The 21,885-nt window shown below is 41.1% G+C and overlaps 1 protein-coding gene across 1 annotated transcript in view; it reads left to right on the top strand.

Moving 5' to 3' along the window:
* The first annotated feature begins 625 nt into the window (after window positions 1-625).
* The window catches only part of LOC104961541 (protein unc-13 homolog C-like), a 51,048-nt gene continuing 29,788 nt past the window's right edge, over window positions 626-21,885 (top strand). Inside the window, exons 1-4 of the mRNA XM_010789850.1 lie at window positions 626-1,129; window positions 7,244-11,599; window positions 20,672-20,694; window positions 21,352-21,398. Of these exons, the coding sequence (XP_010788152.1) occupies window positions 7,441-11,599; window positions 20,672-20,694; window positions 21,352-21,398 (4,229 nt within the window). The 5' untranslated portion in view covers window positions 626-1,129; window positions 7,244-7,440. The remainder of the gene's footprint in view (window positions 1,130-7,243; window positions 11,600-20,671; window positions 20,695-21,351; window positions 21,399-21,885) is intronic.

Below are 21,885 nucleotides of genomic sequence, written 5' to 3'. Positions count from 1 at the left end.
TGGCATGCACTACTCACGAGCCCTGGCGAAAAATATATAGCAATAATGCTTGTAGCTTAACATTGTAACAGCATGTGTGTATGCAGGGGCGGACTGGGACTAAAAATCTCCCCGGGAAACTCGGCCGGCCGACCGGCCCACTCCGTTATTCTGAAGGGCCAGTCCGCCCCTGTGTGTATACAATACCTCCGGTGGTTTAAGGTGTATGGACCTATTACATTTCCATCGGAATGTGCCGTGTTTGCAGTGGTATGATCAAACAATTATCTAGCCACACACACACACACACACACACACACACACACACACACACACACACACACACACACACACACACACACACACACACACACACACTCACACTATGTCATCCCCACTCCCTCTTTCCTCCTTTTCTTTTTGTTTCCCTCTCACTTAAGCTTTTCGCACAAGCCAGTGTGTGTGTTTGGGGGTATCTTGCGTTTTGTGTGTGTGTCCGTGGGCTCGATTCTCTCAGGCCGACTCAGTGAGCACAGAGAAGTAGAGAGAGGGAGGGAGAGTGAGGGTGAGAGAGAGAGGGAGAGAGAGTTTTGTACGGGGGAGGGACAGACATCCTCCGGCCGGGGAGCAGAGCCTCAGTCTGAGCAGCCGACAGTCGCGCTGTCTGTCTCCCCATCAGCATCACCACCACCCGGCGTCTGCACACAATTTTGGAGTAGACACCTCGTGCTGTGACACTGCCCTACGAGCATGGGTGTGTGACTGTGTGTGTGCGTGTGTGTTTGAGTCGTGGGGAAAATAAAACCCAGCAGCCTGCGGCATTAAAGGGCAGCATCTTCGGTCCCCCTTTACGCGAACAGGGGAACACAGTAGAGGAACGAGCGGTGGGCACAGAAGGTGGCATGGAGGAGAGGTGTGTGTGTGTCTGTGCACGGAGGCAGGGCTGTGGGATGTGGTGTCTGACGGACGCGGAGAGATGCTGTGAGCTTTGGTATTAGCAGGCAGCTGCGCACCGAGCCGCTCTTCTCCCGCCCTCCCTCCTCAGCTGTTCTACTCGCACCGACCATTCGCCGAAATCGGGGAATCGGCTCCACACGGCTCGCTGTGCTCACTACCGCTGGCGTCCTGCACGGGGATTTGACACAACCAGGTATGTGCAGCCGCGGAGCCCATTTGGGCGCTGGATGCGTGTTTGCATGGCGGGGGAATCTTGACTGACTTCATCCTGCATCTTCTTGTTGCTTCCCTCCCCTCCCTCTGTGGCCCTGTCAGCGGATTAATGAAACGTTATTTGAGAATGATGCGGTTAGATGGCATCATCTGTCGATGTATCTGGGGTGAAAAATACAACAAAATTGAGGTGTTGAGATGTGTTTTAAACGTTTGGTTGTTTATTACCAAAAACAGATCTCATACCAACACTGTCAACGTCCCATTACTCTCATTCTAACCTTTCCTCATGTTGATATGCATAACGCTAAACATGAGCATGAGCAATGCTGTTGTTTCACACTGAACAAATTATGCGATGAGACTGTTCTCCTCATGCCGGCCAAAGAAAAGGTAATATTTTGATTTATGAGGCGAGACAATCTGTTGTGATGTTGGCTGGTTTCCTAGGGCTGCAGGCAGATATTTCACTGTTGGGAAATACACAGGTTAGGAGAAGGGAGGAAGAATGTAGCTGAGGATGGGCGTGAGGGCAATATGATCTGAGGATGCACACACCCTCACATACTCATCCCCCACTGGTGTGCTTCGCTCTTCTCTCTGGGCAGCAAATGCATGCTTAAAAGCAATCATGCACGGAGGCATGCATGGCGCACATGTGTGTGCACGCACTGCTGCACACACAGACTCATGGGCATGCACACACCCACATGTACACCAATCCACACTCCACCATAATCCATAATCATGTGTTCCTGAGACATGACGTAACACATCTCTCATCTGCATGCAGTTGGTTTGCAAAAAGAGGTCCCTCAGCTTCACACAGAATGATGAGAGAATGTACTGCCCATCACCGCATGTAGTGTAATTGCTTGCAGCAAAAGAACCTCAAATTGGCATACTTGAGCTTTAATCAGGAGAGGAGAGCAGATTTAACTATTGTGAGATATAGGTTAGCATGCCTCCAACTGACACTAATTTTTCATCAAAGTAGAGTGGTAGAGACTGGGACTGTGAGAAATTGAGTGTTTTAGAGTGCTCTGCTAATCAGAAGCATTAGGAAGAAGCGGGGGAAATGGGTCCCTGGACATTATGCAGGGATTGGGGTAGCAGTGCATCAGAGCAGAGGGAGTGGGTGTGGCTGGGGTGCTCCCCTTTCTCTGGAGGTTTCTCTAGTCTGACTCACATACCTCAGGACAACAGGAATTCCCACTTTTTTTCATTTGTCAGTTGCAGGTAACAATTTTTCAGACACCTTTACAGTAGCTGTCCAAGCATATTTTACAACAGGTATTTGGAGTTTCAATGTTGCCTAGAGGCACATAACCTTTGAATTATTGAGCGCGGAATAATAGGTTTATATGGAGAAAACATAAATATATATATGCACATTAATTTAACATGGCTTTTTGAATATATACCATGCTTGAAAACGTCATACTGTATGATGTAATACACACTAATAGCTACCTATTGTATGTACTGTATGTTCCACATACTACAGTGCTCTACAATATATTGGTGGGCAGAGGGTGTGTCTTTGAGCACATGCTACTTAAATGAAGTATTTATATCTCATTCTATTAAAAACCCATATAGCGTTGCCCACTTGTCTCTACATAGGTATTACAGAATGAGCTTTATCACACTAGATCTGCTTACATTACGCTACAAAGCATGGATGAACAATAGCGGAGATACTGTAGACTTAGATAACCCAATATGTGATCTGATTCTCACATGTGCTTGTCATGATGACTTAGAATAAATGGTTCCATTGCATCTGTTGCCAATTTGCTTGTTAGTCTTCTCTCAGCATGGGGTTGCAGTTCCTGTCAATTTGATAACACATTGAAGTAGGATAAGGTGATCCAGTTATCTGCCATCCTTTTCACCGCCATTAAGCTGTAATGAGACGATACAGGCGATACATTGTGCGTATTATCAAGTAATTTGCAGAACTCCATCTCTGGAAGAGGGTGGATACCTAATCTGTCTAACTTTAACACGCAGATGTCAGGGTGCTGGCTCTGCAAAGAGAGAGTAAACTCCCTAATTGTTAATGAACACTTATTAAACCCTAAAACTCTTTTGTTTTGATTTGTTCTGACATAGTGCAGCCACGGTGCTTTATATAAATAATGTTACAGTCACTGTTACCATAAACAGTAACATATTCCAGATGCTGTCAGCCATGATTGGGGCTGTAGCTCAATTATATCATCACATTAATTGGCCAAATGAATCATTATTAGGTGTTTGTGTGGAGTGTTGTGTATTCCATAATGGTTGAGCCATTCAACAATATGGAGCCTAAAATATATGTTTTGATTACAAATAATCTAAAATGGGTAATCAATTTGACATATTGCCTAATATAAACCTAAAAGGTTAGATAATATTATGCACAACTCACTTCTATCCATTTTTATGTGTAATTACGAACTGAACCATGAATGGAAAAACAAGTATTGATGACAAAATGAACAATGAACAAAACTTCTCCTTCTCTGCATTAGAGAGAACCTTTTTGCCGGTTCACCCCTCACATCTGAGAGCAAACGCTCTCAAAGCAACCCTAATCTGAAATGAAGCACCCATGGACATTTTACTAAGAGAATAATTAGAGATTTCTCAAGGAATTATTCATTTTGCCAATCAAGAAAGAATATAATTAAAACATTTATTTTAGATTTAATAACTTTTGTTCGTCCAGATCAGATGATATCAACAAACTTCAAAGTACACACAATTTGTAATACCTTTCTTTTATTACTATTAATAATGAATACGCCCTTATTTGTTATTTTCTGACAACACACCAAAGCAATTAGCTTGGCTCTAAGCCATCTTTTCCCCATGATCTGCTGAACCTGTGACATGGTGTATTCAATATTCGGTTAATACTTGTGCTTTGTCAAAACGGTTTTTCCTTTCCAACCACTTTTAAATCTTGAATTTAAAACTCAGTTGCACAGTGTAACTGTTTATTGGGTTTTTATTAGCCATATTCTGGTCAGCAGACAGCACTCTAACACTGACAGCCACAGAGGGAGAAGTCTTGAGCTGTGCATTAGCAGCACATTTCTGCAACTTAAAGATACTCTGCCTGTGCTCAGTCACCCAGAGACAACCTCCTCTGTTATCTGTGTATCACCTCTACGTCTGCAGAGGGCAACACAAGTTTGTTTGATCGTAACAGAAAGGAAACCCAACATTGCCAACCCAAAAGCCCAGAGAGAAGTGCTTCATCTCAACTGACTGGCTAGCTTCAGAGCCGTGACCTCAATCACTTTCTTACGAAGGCAACACTCAAACCCGTCAGTTCTTCAGTATAAGACTGAAAGGAGACATAGATTTTGATGCGAAAGTTGAACTTTATGCATTATTAACACTCTTTGGCTATGAAAGGTTTGCAGTTGTTATCATCATCGACCACATTCCTGCATTTCTGTTGCAACCAACTTATTTAGTTTCTATAATATGATATAGGTATCTCCCAAACCTCCTTTATTATTTAGTGGTATATCCCTTTCAATTTCAAGTCATTCTATTTTATATCAATCCATTACAATCCCACTCATTTTATTTCCGTCATGCCTACATTAAATTCTGTTCATTATATTGTGTTATTGAAGTGTGGAAATTATAAACCTTTTCATTTATTATACACACACATTTGCAATTTACTTTAATGCTACAAGGAATCACTGAATGTGAAAAGAACTAACTAATTTCAGATTGACTGATTATAAGTAAATCGTTTTTTCCCCAAATTTGAATAAATAGCCATGACTGTATAATGTAAATGTTCCAGTCTTAGCTGATCATGAAACTGCTGTTGAAACTCTCCACATTGTTATTAATCAGCAAAGCAGTGGGAACCCACACATTCATTTTCAAACAATTACTGTGGCTGATTAGGATTTTCTAAGGTTACAGATGGGTAGCGCTAACCTAGGAGTTAAGTGGTGTTGTAAAAAAAATCTATTGGATAATAACAGTTATACATTTTCTAATCATAACAGTTCCAATTAAACTAACCACAGTTGTGTCAATCAGTTTTAGTCTGTTCACGCCCCCACAGTCCAGAGAGGAGGTCTGATCCGTCAACATAAGTGGAAACACCTGTGTGGGTTTGTAGCGGCTTTAAATATTTAGCAAAATGAATAATTCCTTGAGGATTCTTTTATTTGGATACCATACCATTGACGAAGCAATAAATGCCTAATAGACTTGTCTTATATACTTACCCTGGTAGAGGAAGTTAATAAGCCATCACTCTCCTACCCTAACAACATGTGCCCTTGAACAAGGCACTTAACCCTTGCAAGCTCACTGATTAACACAAGTTGACTGCCTGTGCTGCGACGCCCCTCAGTTTTGTGCATGCAGCTTTGAGATTCATATGCGAGCTAAACATGTCAGTGGAAGTTGTTGAGGCAATGTCAGAACACGTTTAAACAATATCTAATGTGATTTATTCGAGGGGAGGGGCAGTTTTGGGTCATGACCCAATGGTTGCAAAAAGGCTGCTCTTGGCTTTACGCCAGTCTACAAGATAGCTGAGTCATGACTTTCTCATAGCATAAATGTACTGCAGTCGTCTTTACCTCATTCTAAATTTCAATTCAGATTTTCTCTTAATTTCACAACTCAAGTCCATACTAACCAAATGTTCTAGGAATCAGTACTTTTCCATTAAATGACAGCTTAGGTTAAAGTGACTAACTAGCTGCATTGAGTTTACTCACCTACTAAGATTGGTATTATTGTATAAGACCTTCATCATTACATACAATGCAAAGTGTTTCCTGCACAAACATCCTTTCCCCATGCCCACACCAAACCTTAAACTGTAAAGTTAACACATGGTCAAACCCTTACATTCATTCAATAAACCATGCATCTGGCAGAAACACATCAATGCTGGCAGCTACAGTATAGCCTTAAGCTCAATTTGCTAATGCCTGGTCCTTCTTCAGAGCCCAGCCTTAAAAGTGAACTGTGAAGCCATGTTTCACAGCTCATTTGAAGTGAGCATGTCTCTGTAGTCATGAGATGTAGACACATCAAGCTCAAGCTCTATATCCCAGAACTAATGTGGAGCAGCTGTCAGATTCTCTGCACAACAACCATTCATTTCTACTCTGTTGGCCTGTTTTACTATAGAAAACACACACTTCTCAGCAACTCCAAGTTGTTAAAGGCCACATGGCGTGATTCTAGTCTCTAGTCCCTTTCCATGACACTAACATGACCATTTCATTTTCAGAAAAATACTATATAGTCTGATGCAAAAATGCATTATGACAACTGAATGGTTCAGTTGCTGATGCTTTCCAATCTTACTAAGTGAGACATTTAATGTTTGACAACATAGCTCATTAACCTCATCATTTCAATTTGTGGAAACACTCTCATCGTTACGATCAATACATAGAAAATAGCAAATATACAGATTATGACTTGTGATCTTAAAATATGGTGTTGAAAATGACGAACGAGAGAAGATGCGCATTTAGGGTTCTCGCATCTTTCATTAATTAAGATATTTATTTGTGGTGAACATACTCCGACAAGAGTAGTGTAGCACTGAAGCAATTACAAGTATTGGTTCTCCTGCTGTAGAAGCTGGATATATCAGTGTAGCCAGTGTCTATTGACCTTGACTGACAAATACAGTACACACATCGATACATGAATGCCAAGCAGTCATATACACATGCAATTGATTTCCCCCACAACCTCTACCCCGCCCACTTACGAGTACATACACACAACGCTTTAATTCTCTCTCTTTGTCTGCACATAGGTTACTGCGATGCTCTGTAGGATTTGCTTTAAAGCATTGTGCTAAACAATAAAGCAATTAAATCATTACTGAGATTTGTTTAAGATTTCCAACGAATGTTCCATTGTGTATATAAATCATTGGTATCTTTGCACAATACATCTAAAGATTGTTGGATTAAACTGATTGTCTAATGTCCACAGTCTCTCTATATAAGTAACAACCCTGCCCGTGAGATTTTAGAATCTGCAAGCAAATGTAAAGTTAATATTTGCTTTTGTTTTTTTTGTCTTACAGACAGAGATGTGCCATTTCGGGAAGAAGGCCACTGGATTAAAAAATATTGAGCTTCTACACGGACTGTGGTTTTAGTGACTGTGAGCTGGAATCCCATTGTCAATCACAGGTTGATCGTGCTTGGCTCATCTACGCTGTATTCTCAGCCAAATTCTCCTTCCACTTGATGATACAAATAGTCCACAGTATTGCCATCCATGGTTTCTGCCCTAATAAATACTATATCATCCTACATTAAAAAGATTTGCAAAGGAATGTTTACAAAGAAATTGGCAAACCCAATAAAGAAGAAAGAGAGAAGTGAAAATAAAGAGCCCAAATTGACCACTGATTTGCAAGCGCACAATCTAACTCTCTCTACCACACTGAAGACTACCGTTAAAAAGATTTCCAAATGCTCTTCGGCACGTAACATATCGCTCGAAGAAGACGACGGAAAAAACGATTGCTCATCACTGTCACCCACTTTCAGCTATCGAGTAGCTATAGCAAATGGACTCCCGAAAAACTCTCTCTTTTTGAACAATAATGAAAGTATATTTTCTGAGGTTCTTTCAATTGATATTAATTACTCTGACTCCTTGAGTGAGACAAAACTTGTAAGGAGACTGGATGAGCAAAAATCACACACTATGCCAGTAAGACGAAACAGGAAGAGCCTCATCAGTTTGGCTCCATCTGATGGCAGCTCTGAGGGCGAGCGAGTGGAACGCTCAAGTCTACACACACTTAGGCTTGGTGCTCTACGCAAGTTAAGAAAATGGAAAAAGAGTCAGGAATGTGTCTCCTCCGACTCCGAGGTGAGCAATTGGAGGAAAACCTTGGGCATCCGGAGCAAGTCCTTGGACCGTGCTGGACGGCAGCAAAAGAGCTCAACCCTGGAGCCTGGCTCCTCCTCCACAGGTTGCATTAGTCAGACCCAGGATGTCATGGAAATGATCTTTAAGGAGCTTCAGGGGATCAGCCAGATAGAGACAGAGCTGTCCGAGCTACGCGGCCATGTAAATGCCCTAAAAAGCTCCATTGATGAGATATCCAGCAGTGTGGAAGTAGTTCAAAGTGAGATTGAGCAGCTTCGCACAGGATTTGTCCAATCTAGAAGGGAAACACGTGATATTCATGACTACATAAAACAAATTAGCCACCAGGCCAATAATTCAACCCTGCGGTTCATTAATGTTCCCGAAGAAAGGGGAGAGAAAACAGAGAGTGTAATATACAAAATACTGAAAGACAAAATGGGTTTCGTTGATGCCCTTAAAACAATAAAAATTGAGCTTGCTCATAGGTTAGGGCAACAGAGAGAATGTTCTAATGCAAAACCCCGCCCAATTATTGTTATTTTTGCAACAACCCAAGAAAGAGATGTGATCTTAAAAAAGTGCTATAAACTGAAAGGAACAGGTATTATAGTCTCTACAGATAGCTTAACTCAAGATGGAAAGGAGAGAAAAGACAAAGCAATGTCTTCCTCACAAACCTATGAAAGCATGGATATAAAAGTCTCAGGGAAGGACAAAGTAGTGGAGAGCGATGACTGGGATTCAATGGACAGTGATAAAGAATTAGACGAATTAAGCAGAAATAAATATGCAATGGTGGTTTCAAAGCCTGTTCACAAGAGCAAATCAGAGAAGAGGCGTTCCCATGACCATAGCCGGTCAGGAGAGGAAGCCGGCTACTCAGGCACTGTTCACTATGCTGATGACGCCTACTATGACCCAGACAAGCATGCAAAGGCGTACTACTCTGATTTGACCCCAGGTTGGCTTTCCCAGAGTGACTACTCCACCCCTAAACTCAGCCGCTCTGAGTCTGACTGCTCAAAGCTTTGCCAGTCGTACTCCGAGGACTTTTCAGAAAGTCAGTATTTTACACGGGCAAATGGCGGCTCACTGCTGTCCTCTTCCGATCAGGAACTGTGGCAGAGGAAACAAGAAGACATGTCCACCTCCTGGTATGCTAGCGAGACGCAGCCGCTCGGCCATGATAATCAAACATATGAACACAATGAGATTGAGACTACAGAAACTATTGACAGTGGGGTGAGCAATGGACTTATCTGCATGTCAGGAGACAGAAGCCACTACAGTGGCTCCCAGCTCTCTCTTCAAGGTGACCTATCACCCTGGAAAGACTGGCATCACCTCGAGCAGGGTGCTGACTCTGGTTTGGAAGCTTCTACAGAGGTCAGCAGTCCCTTTGACCCATCAACCATCCCCGGTTTTCCAGAAAATATCACTAAATGTCAGGAGGTTGATTTACAATTTGAAGGAGAAGAGGAATTCATGATGCTTGACAGAGACTCTCTACCACCTATAACCACACACATTATTCCTCCCGTCACAGAACGGGAGACTGTCATCAAGACATCTGCCCGGCAGTCTAAAGAAGAATATAAGATTAGTGCAAAAGAAAACACAAAAGTATCATCTAAAGATACCCCTAAAGCTGCTGCTAAGTCTACACATAAACAGACTAAATTGGCTCCTAAAGAAGAAACCACCAAAATATTGCCTAAGGAGATCTCAAAGGTTTATGCTACTAAAGTTTCATCTAAAGGGACCTCTAAAGCAGCTCCTAAAGATGTATCTAAAGAGGTACAGAAATCAGCAGTTAAAGAGCCCTCTCAAGCCCTTCCTAAAGAACGTACAAAAGTAACACCGAAAGATACAACAAAGCCCACTGTTAAAGAAGTTTCTAAAGTGACATCAAAGATAACTTCTAATGAGCCGACCAAAGTCACTCCTAAAACTACCCCGAAAGTTAGCCCGATAGTGACTCCAAAAGAAAGTCCAAGAGAGTCACCGAAAGAGAGCCCGAAAATAACCCCATTTGTGAGCCCTATTTCAACCCCTAAAGAGTCCCCTAAAGAATCCCCTAAGGAGTCTCCTAAAGTGTTTGCAAAAGATCTACCACAAGTTGCACCTAAAGAAGTTCTGAAAGTTGTTGCTAAAGAGGTTACCAAAGAAGCTGCACAACTACCCCCAAAAGAAGCCCCAAAAGAGATAACTAAAATAGCATCTAAGGAGACTGGTAAAGTACCCACTAAAGAGGTTTCTAAGATTCCACCTCAAGAAGTTTCTAAGATTCTACCTCAAGAAGTTTCTAAGATTCTACCTCAAGAAGTTTCTAAAATTCCAACTCAAGAAGTTTCTAAGATTCCACCTCAAGAAGCCCCAAAGGTAGCACCTCAAGAGAGTCCCAAGGTGCTACCCAATGACATCCCAAAAGCAGTCCCATCAGAAGCCCCTAAAGTTGCACCCAAAGTAGCATCTAAAGATGCCCCTAAAGAAACCCCCAAAGTAGTTCCGAAGGATAAATTCCCTGAACTGGATGTCAATCATAGCTTTCACCAGACTCAGAATAAATCTTCAACTATGTACCGCAGTCAGAGTGAGATTCGAACAGAGAAAGTTGAGGAGGTCCCCAAGTCTTGGAGTAGTAGGCTCAGCATAGATCTCACTGAGAAGTCCTTTGGTTTTGGCTTTGGCTCTACACTGCAGAGAGCTAAGTCAGCTCTGGAGGTTGTTTTGAAGTCTGGCCCTCCCACTCCTAACCCTGCTCCCCCAGAGGCGCCCACCAGCTCATCATTTATGGGCCGTTTTCGCACCCTGTCCACCTCTGGTGTTAGTAACCCTTCTACTGCAACAGACTCAGATGCCTACAAAGAGCCTGTCTTTAACAAGGCAGAGGATAAGAAAGCAGGTTCAGACCCAGAAGCTGTGGAACAACCAGTGGACAATGAGACCCACTATGTTGAAGTGATGGAGCAGGTACTAGCCAACTTGGAGAACAGAACTAATGCTGATGAGACAGATGAGACAGATGAAGCTGCGCAGGAGTGTGAGACTTCTCAGGACTATGATGTGTCTGATGACGTTGATGCCTCTCAAGATGATGATGCCTTTGAGGACTTAGAGGCCTCTCCAGATATTGAAGCCACAGATAACTATGAGACGAGTAAAGAGGCATGTGTTCTGGAGTATGATTGCAATTTGGATGAAGAGTACAATGAAGACTATGAAACCCACCTCACAGAGGACACAGCTGAATATGACGCAATGGTGGAATATGTAGACGTAGAAGATCCTGATGACATTGATGTGACAGAGGAGATGGAAGAGGGCGATGAGGAGTTAGAAGGGGTAGAGGAGATAACAGAGGAGGTAGCTGAGGTGTCTGAAAAAGTGGATCAAAAAGAGGATGAAAATAAAAATATTTCAGAGGAGAAGTCTACAGAGAAGCCAACAGAGGCCCCACCCAAGAAACGTATCCGACCAACATTCAAGGAGGCCGCACTGAGGGCTTACAGGAAACAGATGGCTGAACTTGAGCAGCAGATCCTGGCAGGAGGTATGTCTCTTAATTATTTTGTGTTTGTCTCATTGTTACTATTTTTATAATGTTTAACTACTGTTTAATAAGGGATTACATTAGCAATACACTGTAACAGTAAGTAGTCATCAAAACGAGACAGCTGTGACTTAAATAACTATATCAGTGTTTTGGAATCACAGCACTTTAACTACACATTGTGAATACTTAGCAACATATCCAAAGCAACGTGAATGTACAAACTCATGTTTTACACTGAGAAGATACATCAATAGACTCGTACGGCCCGTTCACTTTTCGCCGAACTGCATTGTGGGAAGCGACGCAGAGCTTTGCTGGCGTGGCTCGCTGCAAAAGTTGAGCAATGTTCAACTTTTGAATCCACAGCAGAAGCGTCAGCCAATCGAATCATATGCCAGTACAAGCTCGAGCCAATCAAACCGCTGCTTGTGTGTCAGGGGCGGGAGATTCATGTGATTGGTTGTTGGTCGAGTTTCAGACATGCCCGCCGGCAAGCTTCAACGCACGCCGCTGTGTGGACGGGCCGTTACATTTCATGTTGGAGCATCTTTTAAAAGTTGAATGTCTCTCCAAAAGACTTGACGCCTGAATTCTGACCTAAGAATGCCTATGAAAAGGAAAATGACATTATTTGGAAAATGTAGGTAAATAATCTAAAGTGCACATGTTATTTAAGTTAACAAGATATACAAAAACATTGATGTCCTTGGTAAGCCTTAACATTCAGTTGGTACAGTGTTTTAGTGTCTGAATCATAGTGAATAGATTTCATTCGTGTTGTCGATACAAGCTGTACAATTGAAACGTGATGGTTTAATATTGTTGGATTTGTGGGGAACATCAGACTTGACCAACTTGAAGGATTTCTCTTTGAATTGGTAATATGCTTTGAGTTGAAAAGCTGAGTTGGAGGACTTTCTCTGGAGGTGGATGACAGTGTTACTGGTGGCATTGACTTTGAATTGGTATTCCCATGGCACAGAACTAGGTTCTTTTAGTAGCAGACTCTGGCTGAAAGGATAATACTCTCAGACATTTTCTGAAGGTTTATCATTTATCATCAATATTGAAAAGACCTCTAAAAGCTACGATAGGGCTGGCCTCCAAAACTAACATCAATACTTCACACTAAAATATCTCTACAGTCAATGTGTGGTAAGACAGTTCAAGCATGTGTCTACATGAAGTCTCACATGTAGGTTGCAGTCGAATAGTCCATTTAGCTTAGGAACCTTCCTAACGGAGTGAAATGACCCGGAAGTCCCTCAGTGGCAGCCATGATAAGTGCCGTTCGAATTCTCTAGATGATAGGAAAGGAGGTTTTCCTTTATAACCTCCTTTAGCTTAGGAACCACTGGACCTCCCTAACCGAAAGGAGAGGAGAAAATGCTGCCCCACAATGCCTTGCGGCCGCAGCATTTGCCGTCACACAACATTCGGCCGTTCACGGAAACAACCGATTATGACGGAGAAATTATATCATGAAAGTTACGGTGCTTATTAAGCTTTTTAAAACGTATGTGGTAACTTGCCAAAGTGCTTTGTTTTGAACGTTCATCAGTATTATAATCAAAAAGAGAAATATGAACGTTAGTTTTTACTGAAATGATCAAATAAAGTCAACATTTCACTGAGCTGTGTGGAGTTTGTTCAACTTTTAAAAGATGTTTGAACACAGTGATAGATGTTAAGGACTAACATTTGTAATAAATACATTTGTATTTATTTTAAGATCTTTTCATACAATCATACGTATTGGCATCATTTGTATTAATGTGGACCGGAGTAAGAGGGTGAAGAGCATAAGTTTCACTTTCCTTTTTTATTTCAATTCCAACCTTGGTCATGAAGAATATGTTTCTCTGTTGTCCACGTTCATAAAGCATAAAGCAACAGCATCAGAGCACGGTGCAGAGTCTCTAGATGAGTCCCTATTTCTTATTAAACATCCATGTAGTCCGTTGTATAGAACACTGTAGTTTCCATAGTTTCACCACAGCAGCAGACGCACACAGTGACGTCCGCTGGCGCATCATAAACACGTCAGATAGTGAAAGTGCATTCGGATTCTCTAAAGTACCGCAGTCTCTTCTCCTAAGTCCTTTTGAATTCTCCTATCCACTATCCCTTAACCCCGTGACGTTTCACTCAGAGGTCAAGGGATAGACGATAAGGATAGACGTTAGGAGCTGATTTTTGGACTATTCGACCTCAACCATTGACTTTGCATTAAGGAGGTTCTGTATGTCACTTATGTTTGCACTATCGTGTTTGAAAAAAGGAGATATGCCTGACATGGAGCAGAATATATATTGCCAATGCTCTCATTTGTATTTCTGTATCATACTTTTGCCTTCCTGCAGAATGGCCTTGAATTAAAATGCTGTGTAACACATGGCTTGAGACTTATGTCCAAAAGACACAATTCAAAATCAACACAGACATATAAATGGTTAGATTGATTCATTGAAGGAAAAGTAGTCCTTCAACTGGAGTGACAAAAGAGACCAGGGAATTTCCACTCTTACTTAAAATGAAAAAGCTCATGACCTACATATGTAGCTGCTACTGCGGTACTCATGGTGAGGTAGGTACTGTAGTTCAGGGGAATACCGGCACATGAGGACTGTGTGGCAGATAGGTGCGCAAACACAGTGGCCACATTCAACATTCAACAAACATGCGTGCAGAGAACAAATATTTTCCAAAACACTTTTTAAATTAAATGTGACCATGCCTACTGACCTTTTAACACCAACAAACTGCAACTATTAGTATGCAAGATAGAAAGGACACATTTTCATCACAATTATAACCAAAAACACAAACACCATGACTATTGTTCAAATTAATGCATTCAGTGTTACCTGAGTGTTACTCATCCTTGTTGATACAAATCTGAATATTTACCCTTCATACTGTATACATTGTGTTTGCTTGTCTACCGGGCAAAACAAGTCGGATTGACTCACTTCTCAGTATTGACTCGTTCATGTGCAAGTTGTGTGCTTTAGATTCTGGGCATATGAATATAAATGAAAATATGTGAGTAATTGTCCTCAGTCTCTGATGGCTTTCGGCTCCTTTCTTCATCTTTCTTCACATTACTCAGTGGCCTCGTCTAAAACATTGGTTTTCCTGGTACTAGGAAAAGTGGTGTATGAGTCAAGATGCTTTTTTTGTTAGTTTTCACCGAACTGTGTGAAGAACATGTGAGACAATGTGAGAAAGGCCAGCACTAGGAAGATACATTAGAGTTTATACTGTGCTTGTTTTGATGATAAGAGGTCATTGTAAATATTGGTACAAGCCATTAATGGGTATTTTTTGCAGATTGTCTATGTAGCAGCAAGCTGACAAACCTAGAAACTAATGCTTAAAATCAAAACATGACCATTGTTCACTTATTTAAGTAGCTTTTTATTTGGCAAAAAAGTGGTTTTACTTTAAATAGAATATTGTAACACTCCATACATTTCAGTTATTCAATCATTAACCTGCTGTATCCGCTGTCAGCCAAAGCATATATAATGCAACTTGACATCAAACTCGAACTCTGACTCTGTCCAGCATTAAGCTTTTCCTGAAAGTTGCATTACCACTAACGACGTGACATTTAACACAATCTCTTTCACTTGCTCTGGGTTGATAGAAATCAATGTAATATGCTTGTATGGGCCAGTTGTTTAAAACCCATTATACTACTAATGGAGGCACAGAGATGCATACACTCCCCCCTCATTAGACTCATGCTTTCATCTTGTGTATCTGATGTTTGCTCATCATGCTCGGGCTCTGAAGCATGCTGGCTGGTCTGTGAGGGAGCTGTGGAGGGAGTCTCAGCAGTACTGCCACTCCTGCCAAGCCTGTCTTCAACCGGCTACAGCAGTGTATGTATTCAGATGCTAATTCACACTCCCAAGGGCATTCTGTAACCAGGTCAGCCTTGCTTGGAATATTTATAGAGGTCTGCTGCTAGTGAAGTTTGCTGCTTGCTCTTAGGGGAGCAAAGGAGCTAGACCCTCTTTATGCTTAGTGCACCATTTCTCATGAAAGTGTGTGTGTATGAAAAATGCAGACACAGGGAATGAAGAGTCTCTGTTGTTGTTTTAGATGATACTATCCAATTCAAAGCACTGGCAGACTCAATATTGCTGTTTTGATTTAACTGCAGTAAACAGGGCTCAACGCCACAGTTTACTCTTAAACCTTTGAAGAGCTGACATTAATTATAATACTTTAGCTCATATCATATCTATGGCGTTCAGATTAGACACACAGTATCCTCTCTCTGATTGGGGAATTCCAAATATTCCTCTTTATCATCATGCTTATACTTTTCCCACTAAATAAAACTAGAATAATATCATAAAACTAAATATGTTATAGTAGTTTTGCCATGTTCAAATTAGATCTCAGTTTAAAAAACAAAATGCACATATCTTTAAATAGAAAGGCCAATTACCCCGTTTTACCCCAATGTTCTATTCCTCGTTCATGCCTAAAGGTTGGAACTGTTGAGCAGAAACTGAACAATATTAACCCTCTGAAATCAGCCTGACATAGCTTCAAACACATTTAGTCATAGCTGAAGAAATCGGAGCTGATGGGAACAGCGAGTGCACATATACAGTAGATGATGCATGTTTCTTCTATAGGAGGATGTGGTCTGGTCATGTGGTATTGTTTGAGTCATCAGATGGACACGAAGGGCACACATTAGTAGCAGAGGCACCCATGACGTTCACATCTCACTCTGAGCCACAACCTGTCATTACATCAAAGCGTGGAGGGGTGAAAGCTCTCACTGTTTTATCACAGATCTGTCATCCTGTATCCAGACAGAAATTATTTATAATGCAGCCTTTAGTTGTCTAATATATGATAATATGAAACACAATGTATTACATCGATTATATAATGATATAGTCAACTAATACATGCGTTGAAGGCTATGAAAATCCAACGTAACGTCATAAATAAATAAATACACAACATAAAGGTAGCAGAAATCTGTATATACATCTCACCGAACAGCACATAATGATCTATATTTGAGTCAACTGAAAATCGTATTGATCATATTGTAAGTGTCAACAATGTTCATTTTGAATTAATAATATAAAATACTAAAATTGGTCTGACCTTCACAAATGAATATATAATTCACTAATTGATTATATTTGAGATAACCTGAATATGCCTACTCGTGGGATGAAAACAAACCAGCCCATAAATACTTTTTGTCGGGTCTGATGAACTAATACTGAGTCAGAGGAAGATTTTTTTTAATAAACCGAGGTTGACTGTTGCTGTTAGAAACAAATCTTGATCATTAGTAAAGTGCAAGTGTTGAAGGCCAATGTACTGTAGCAGCAGCATGAAGGTCAGCCTTAATCATGCCTTTGCACTGAATGGGAATATGGACATTTTTATTAACAACCAGGCCAGAACTGTTTCTCTGATGTGTTAATATTGCACGCCTCAGTAGCCTTGGTTGAACTAGGCAGCATTAGGTAATGCTAAAGAAGCTGTTCATAAAAATAGAACATTTCAAGTATTACATTATGTATGTCTTTTTAACTTTTACCTGAATGTTTATTGATATTTAGCTGACAGTGTAGCATTATTGTTTGCGTGATGGAAAGACTTCATCACATTTCTATAAAAAGGTGCTAGTATTATGCTTCACTTAGATATTTAGTCACTTTCCCGTTGAGACTAGTAACTGAGTGTTTTCGTTGACACCAGACGGTTTTTCTGCTCCAGTGAGCTTTTTTTCTTCCATTTTTATCAGGGTGGTTTCACTTCAGGTCTGCTGGGGTCTCGCTGCGCTGATCCCATGTGCCAGAACACAACTGGAGGTCATGTCAGCCATGCCCTCATGGTCTCTCCTCTCTCCTGCTTCTCCCTCAATGTACTTGTACACAATCCTTCTGCTCTCTGCAGAGAGGTCTGTGGATTTAATATTTAGCAGAATGTGCAAAAAAAGTAACGCTTGAGATGTTATTACCCTAGATACGCTGCAAGGTTCCAACCCCATACTGAAATGACAATATGCAATGTAGGTGATATGCATATATTAAAAACACAAAATAATTATCATACATGGCAATTATATAGCGCTTTCTATTACACAATGATATGGCAACACTAATAAAGTAAAAAAAGAGACAGTAAATGATTAGTTATTGAAAAAAAAGGTAATTTTAAACCGGAACTTACCCCAGTTCACACCATATGTATTAAAAGTACAAAAAAATGGCAATGTGAACATGGCCGAAGAGATTAATCTTGTATAAGTTATTTAGTATAAAATCTATTTTATTCTCACTAACAAAAAAAGTGTCAAAGGCGCCTGGGCTGTAGCTTTTTGCTGCATAGGGAACATTTATTTGCCGCACTTAAGGGACGTGTGCATGCCCATATACTCTTGCAGTCTTGCTAGCTTTTATACTCAAGCCTTACATTTCCAAGGAAGGCTAGAGGTTTTGAGTTGCTATCAGAGGTCCTGCTCCTCTTTATTATCTTAATTACCTCTGTTCTTCATAAGCTCCCTTGTAATTATCCTCATGGCCTCACACACTCACACGTTTGGACTGCGATCATAGCATACCTATTGTGTTGAATACTCAAAAATATCTGTAAAAATAACGGTATTCACAAAATGACTCATCGATGATTAAGGGTTTCTGGAGTTAATATTGATTTCCATGCTGGCAAAGAGGACTGTTTCTACCGCTGTGTGCTCTCTGTAAGGGAAACTTCTGCAGCAATGGAGAGTCAGGACTCAGAGAGACACGAGGAGAGTTGGAGCTTTGATGTCAAACAATGATGTTTATTACAAGTCAAACGGCCGGAGAGTTCATATCACAAGTCACAGCAGCAAAAGGTTCTGACTGCAGGGGGGGGGTTGTCATGTCAATTCTGATCAGCCTCTCTCTCAATTATCTAGTTTACAGAGAGTAAACAACATATTGGGGCGTTAACACCTGAAGACACTGAATCACTTATCTGACTCTTAGGCTCTGTGAACGAGAGTTGACATAAAACTGGTAATGTCAACAATAGCTGAGACTTCCCATTCCTTAAGACAGATAACAGACTTAGGGTTGGTCGTAAACGTCAACACACAGAAAGGTTAAATATTTAGGAGTAAAGACAGAATTATTCCCTCACACTGTCTATTTATACCAAGACACACACCACTATGTGTGCGTTAGTGCGTCTCTGTGTTAACGTATGCCTGAACGTGTCCACATAAAAACACATGTTTCTGAGTGTGTCGGAGCAGGGGTCAGTCCTGGTTATACTATCAGCCATGTTGCGGCTTTTCTGCTCCGGCAAGCTTGGATCTATGTACAGAGCGACCATGTGTGTCGGTACTGAAATACAGGATTTACTGCTACTGTTGGAACCTCAACATGTTGCACGCAGCACACAGAGAGGCTGTTTCCTACCAATCAATCACATTTTTGTTCCACAGATTGAAGGCACCTGTGAAATGAGGTTTATATCAGCAGTCTATAGCCTATCTTTGTGGTCTGGCTTTATCTAGTGCAGCTGCAGACTCGCTGCTCGAGGAGATGGCTCTATCTTGTATAGCAGTGCTGAAAGTAGCTTAGCTGATCGCTGTCCATGGTACCCACTTTCGGCTTAGCTCTCCTTTGAGTGCTGAGTCTCTGCGTGTATGCAACCTTTTTGTACCGCCTGCCCCTATAAAAAGATATATTCGCACAGTTGTACTAAGATTGCAGTTTCTCTACAAATATATATTTTTCCTGAAATATATATACTTGAATAGTTAAATTGTAAAAAGGTAAAGTGTTTACTGAAAGCATTTAAAGTCGGAGAAATCCTGTCCAATTGAATTTTCTGGGCTGCCTCGGTCAGAAGACATGGCATTTACAAGCCATTCACATTTGGCTGCCCTTCTTTTTGGCACATATAGGCTTAATAGAATATACGAGCCATCTTTCTGAGTATCTCCAACAATGGCTTGAGAAATACATTTTCAATTTTCCTCTCAAGCCAATAACAGCAGACAGGGCTAAAACCGAGCATTTCATAAAGGAGTTGATTAAGTGTTTTTAGAACATTAAACTATGTAACCATGTTCTATAATAGGGCCAATATACCTGCTGTGAACCTAATTGAGCATAATATGTCACCTTTAAAGTTTTTTTCATAGAACCAGCGCCTCCATAAGGAGCGTCATTATAAAAAGATATGCACTTGTGGTAAACACTAATGGTCCTAAAGCACACTGTGTAATAGCATCCCGCACATGCTATGTACTGTCTTCTCAATCATTGGGCAAGTGGGTAGTAATTGCTGTTTTAATGGTTATCAATTAATAATTTAATGATGTGATTTTTTTTACCAGGGCACCACTTTCAACCAAGCAGACCAAACCCATTTGAATAGATACAAGTGAAAGAAGCTCATTTGCATTGCCTCATACTGATCATGCGGTAACTGCACGCAGACAAGAAACCGTGTATCATGTCATTTTAATCAGAGCAGTAATTTGATCGTTCTCTTGTGAACAGCTGTTTTCTGTTTGCAACACGTTAGGTCATGATTATGCTGCCATTTATCACCCATGGATCAATAGCACAGTAATTACACCTCTGCAGTCTTGCTTATTGAAAGAGCTTGCCCTCTCGTTGTTTGCATTCAAAATGGCAATATGAAACCAGCCGCCTATGCTTACCTAATGTCCCATGTCTCTATAGATGTGATGGTTAACTCAGGTGATGTTATCTATCAAAGGCATTGTTGTTTGATTTGTGCTGCATAGATTTAATCTACATACACTATACATGTTCGCCTTTCAACCGTCATCTGAGAGCCTCCTTTTCTACTTCTACTTTATAGGGTATTCAGAGTTCAAAGCCATTCTCCCTGAAGCAAATGTTGACTGTGTCTCCATTTCTGCATAAATTGTTTAGCAGCACAGAATTGTGTCATCAGGTGGTGATAGCAGATAAGTGGCCTAACTAAGTGTGTATATTTTGCAGCTGCTCCTACCTAACTCTCCACATTTCTGTCATTTTCTCCCTGCAGACAGCGGAGATTTGGATACACAGGTTGAAAGTCATTGTTTATCGTCGACCACATGAACCCCTTGTGATTTATGGCATGTGCATGTCTCTTTTTGTGTACGTGATTTTAAATCTGTCTTTTGTGGTGTGTGGATTAAGTGTGTATTTTGAAGCGGATTTGAAATAATACCTGGCTGTATCCGTAAGAGTGTGTGTGGTTTTCTGTAGAAATGATATCCGGAAGTATGAAAGAGAATGTATCCTGTGCCTTTGAGTCATCCTGTTGTTGTTGTTGTTTTTGTTTTGCGCTGGTTATCCGTGTTATCCCTTTTGCTGACAATGATTTGTGTTGCAAACTGAACTTTTTTGGTCAGTGAAGAGCGAGTGTTACACAATACTCAAACCCTGCCTGAAGCACTGAGAGCGGCAACACTCTCAGTCTTCAGTCCACAAATTACATTGATGTGGAATAATTTGGTCTTTTGCCTGTAGCGCTTCCCTCCCTCCTCCCTGTGCTGTACTCCTCCTCCCCTAAAATTTTGTTATCCTGAAATGACCTCCCAATCTACTGTATTTCCCAAAGTACCCAAAGTCACAATGCTTTTTCTTTTGTTTTGATATAGCTCCTGCTCGCTTTGTGTTGAGCTGTTTGCACTCACCTTGTATTGCTTGTTTTACATGGTGTGTTTCTTCTTTCTGCAGCCTCGCAGTCTTTTGGACCCCAAACTGCTCGGCTTGCAGTCTGAAGGGTGAGTTGTGGCTCATTTCCCAATCTAATCTGTTTATAAGCACATGAATCTTTGCTACTGTGCTGTTTTGTGCCCCCATGCTGAGGCATATGAAGCACAAATGTTGCAGACATGCTGATTCTCTGGCATGCTGTCCCTGTTAAGATGTCACACTCCCAATGTTGTGACCAACCACAGCGAGAAGATGAATGTTCAAGATGTCTGATGCCTTCACAACATCTGTAAAGAAACTTAACCTCTTGGCTTCACACACCTAATTAATGACTCTGAAATGCATTCAAACGATCACTGTAGAAAACCTACGTGAAAGATAGACTTTGCCGTAAAGAAAAAACAGCTAACAATCATATTTAACCTCCATTACCCCAGCTAATGCTAGGACTTTGCAGCCTTTTGCAGCCTGCTTAGTGCAAAGAGGCAGCGGGGAGCACGGACCCTCGGGAGGGGCGAGGGGCGGCACAGCTCGTCACGTTGTGTATCTTTAGGG

This window comes from Notothenia coriiceps, unplaced genomic scaffold (assembly GCF_000735185.1).
Source record: "Notothenia coriiceps isolate Sejong01 unplaced genomic scaffold, NC01 NC01_scaffold00033419, whole genome shotgun sequence".
Lineage (NCBI taxonomy): Eukaryota > Metazoa > Chordata > Actinopteri > Perciformes > Nototheniidae > Notothenia > Notothenia coriiceps.
Note: the sequence above shows the minus strand (reverse complement) of the source record. Positions and strands in the feature narration are given on the sequence as shown.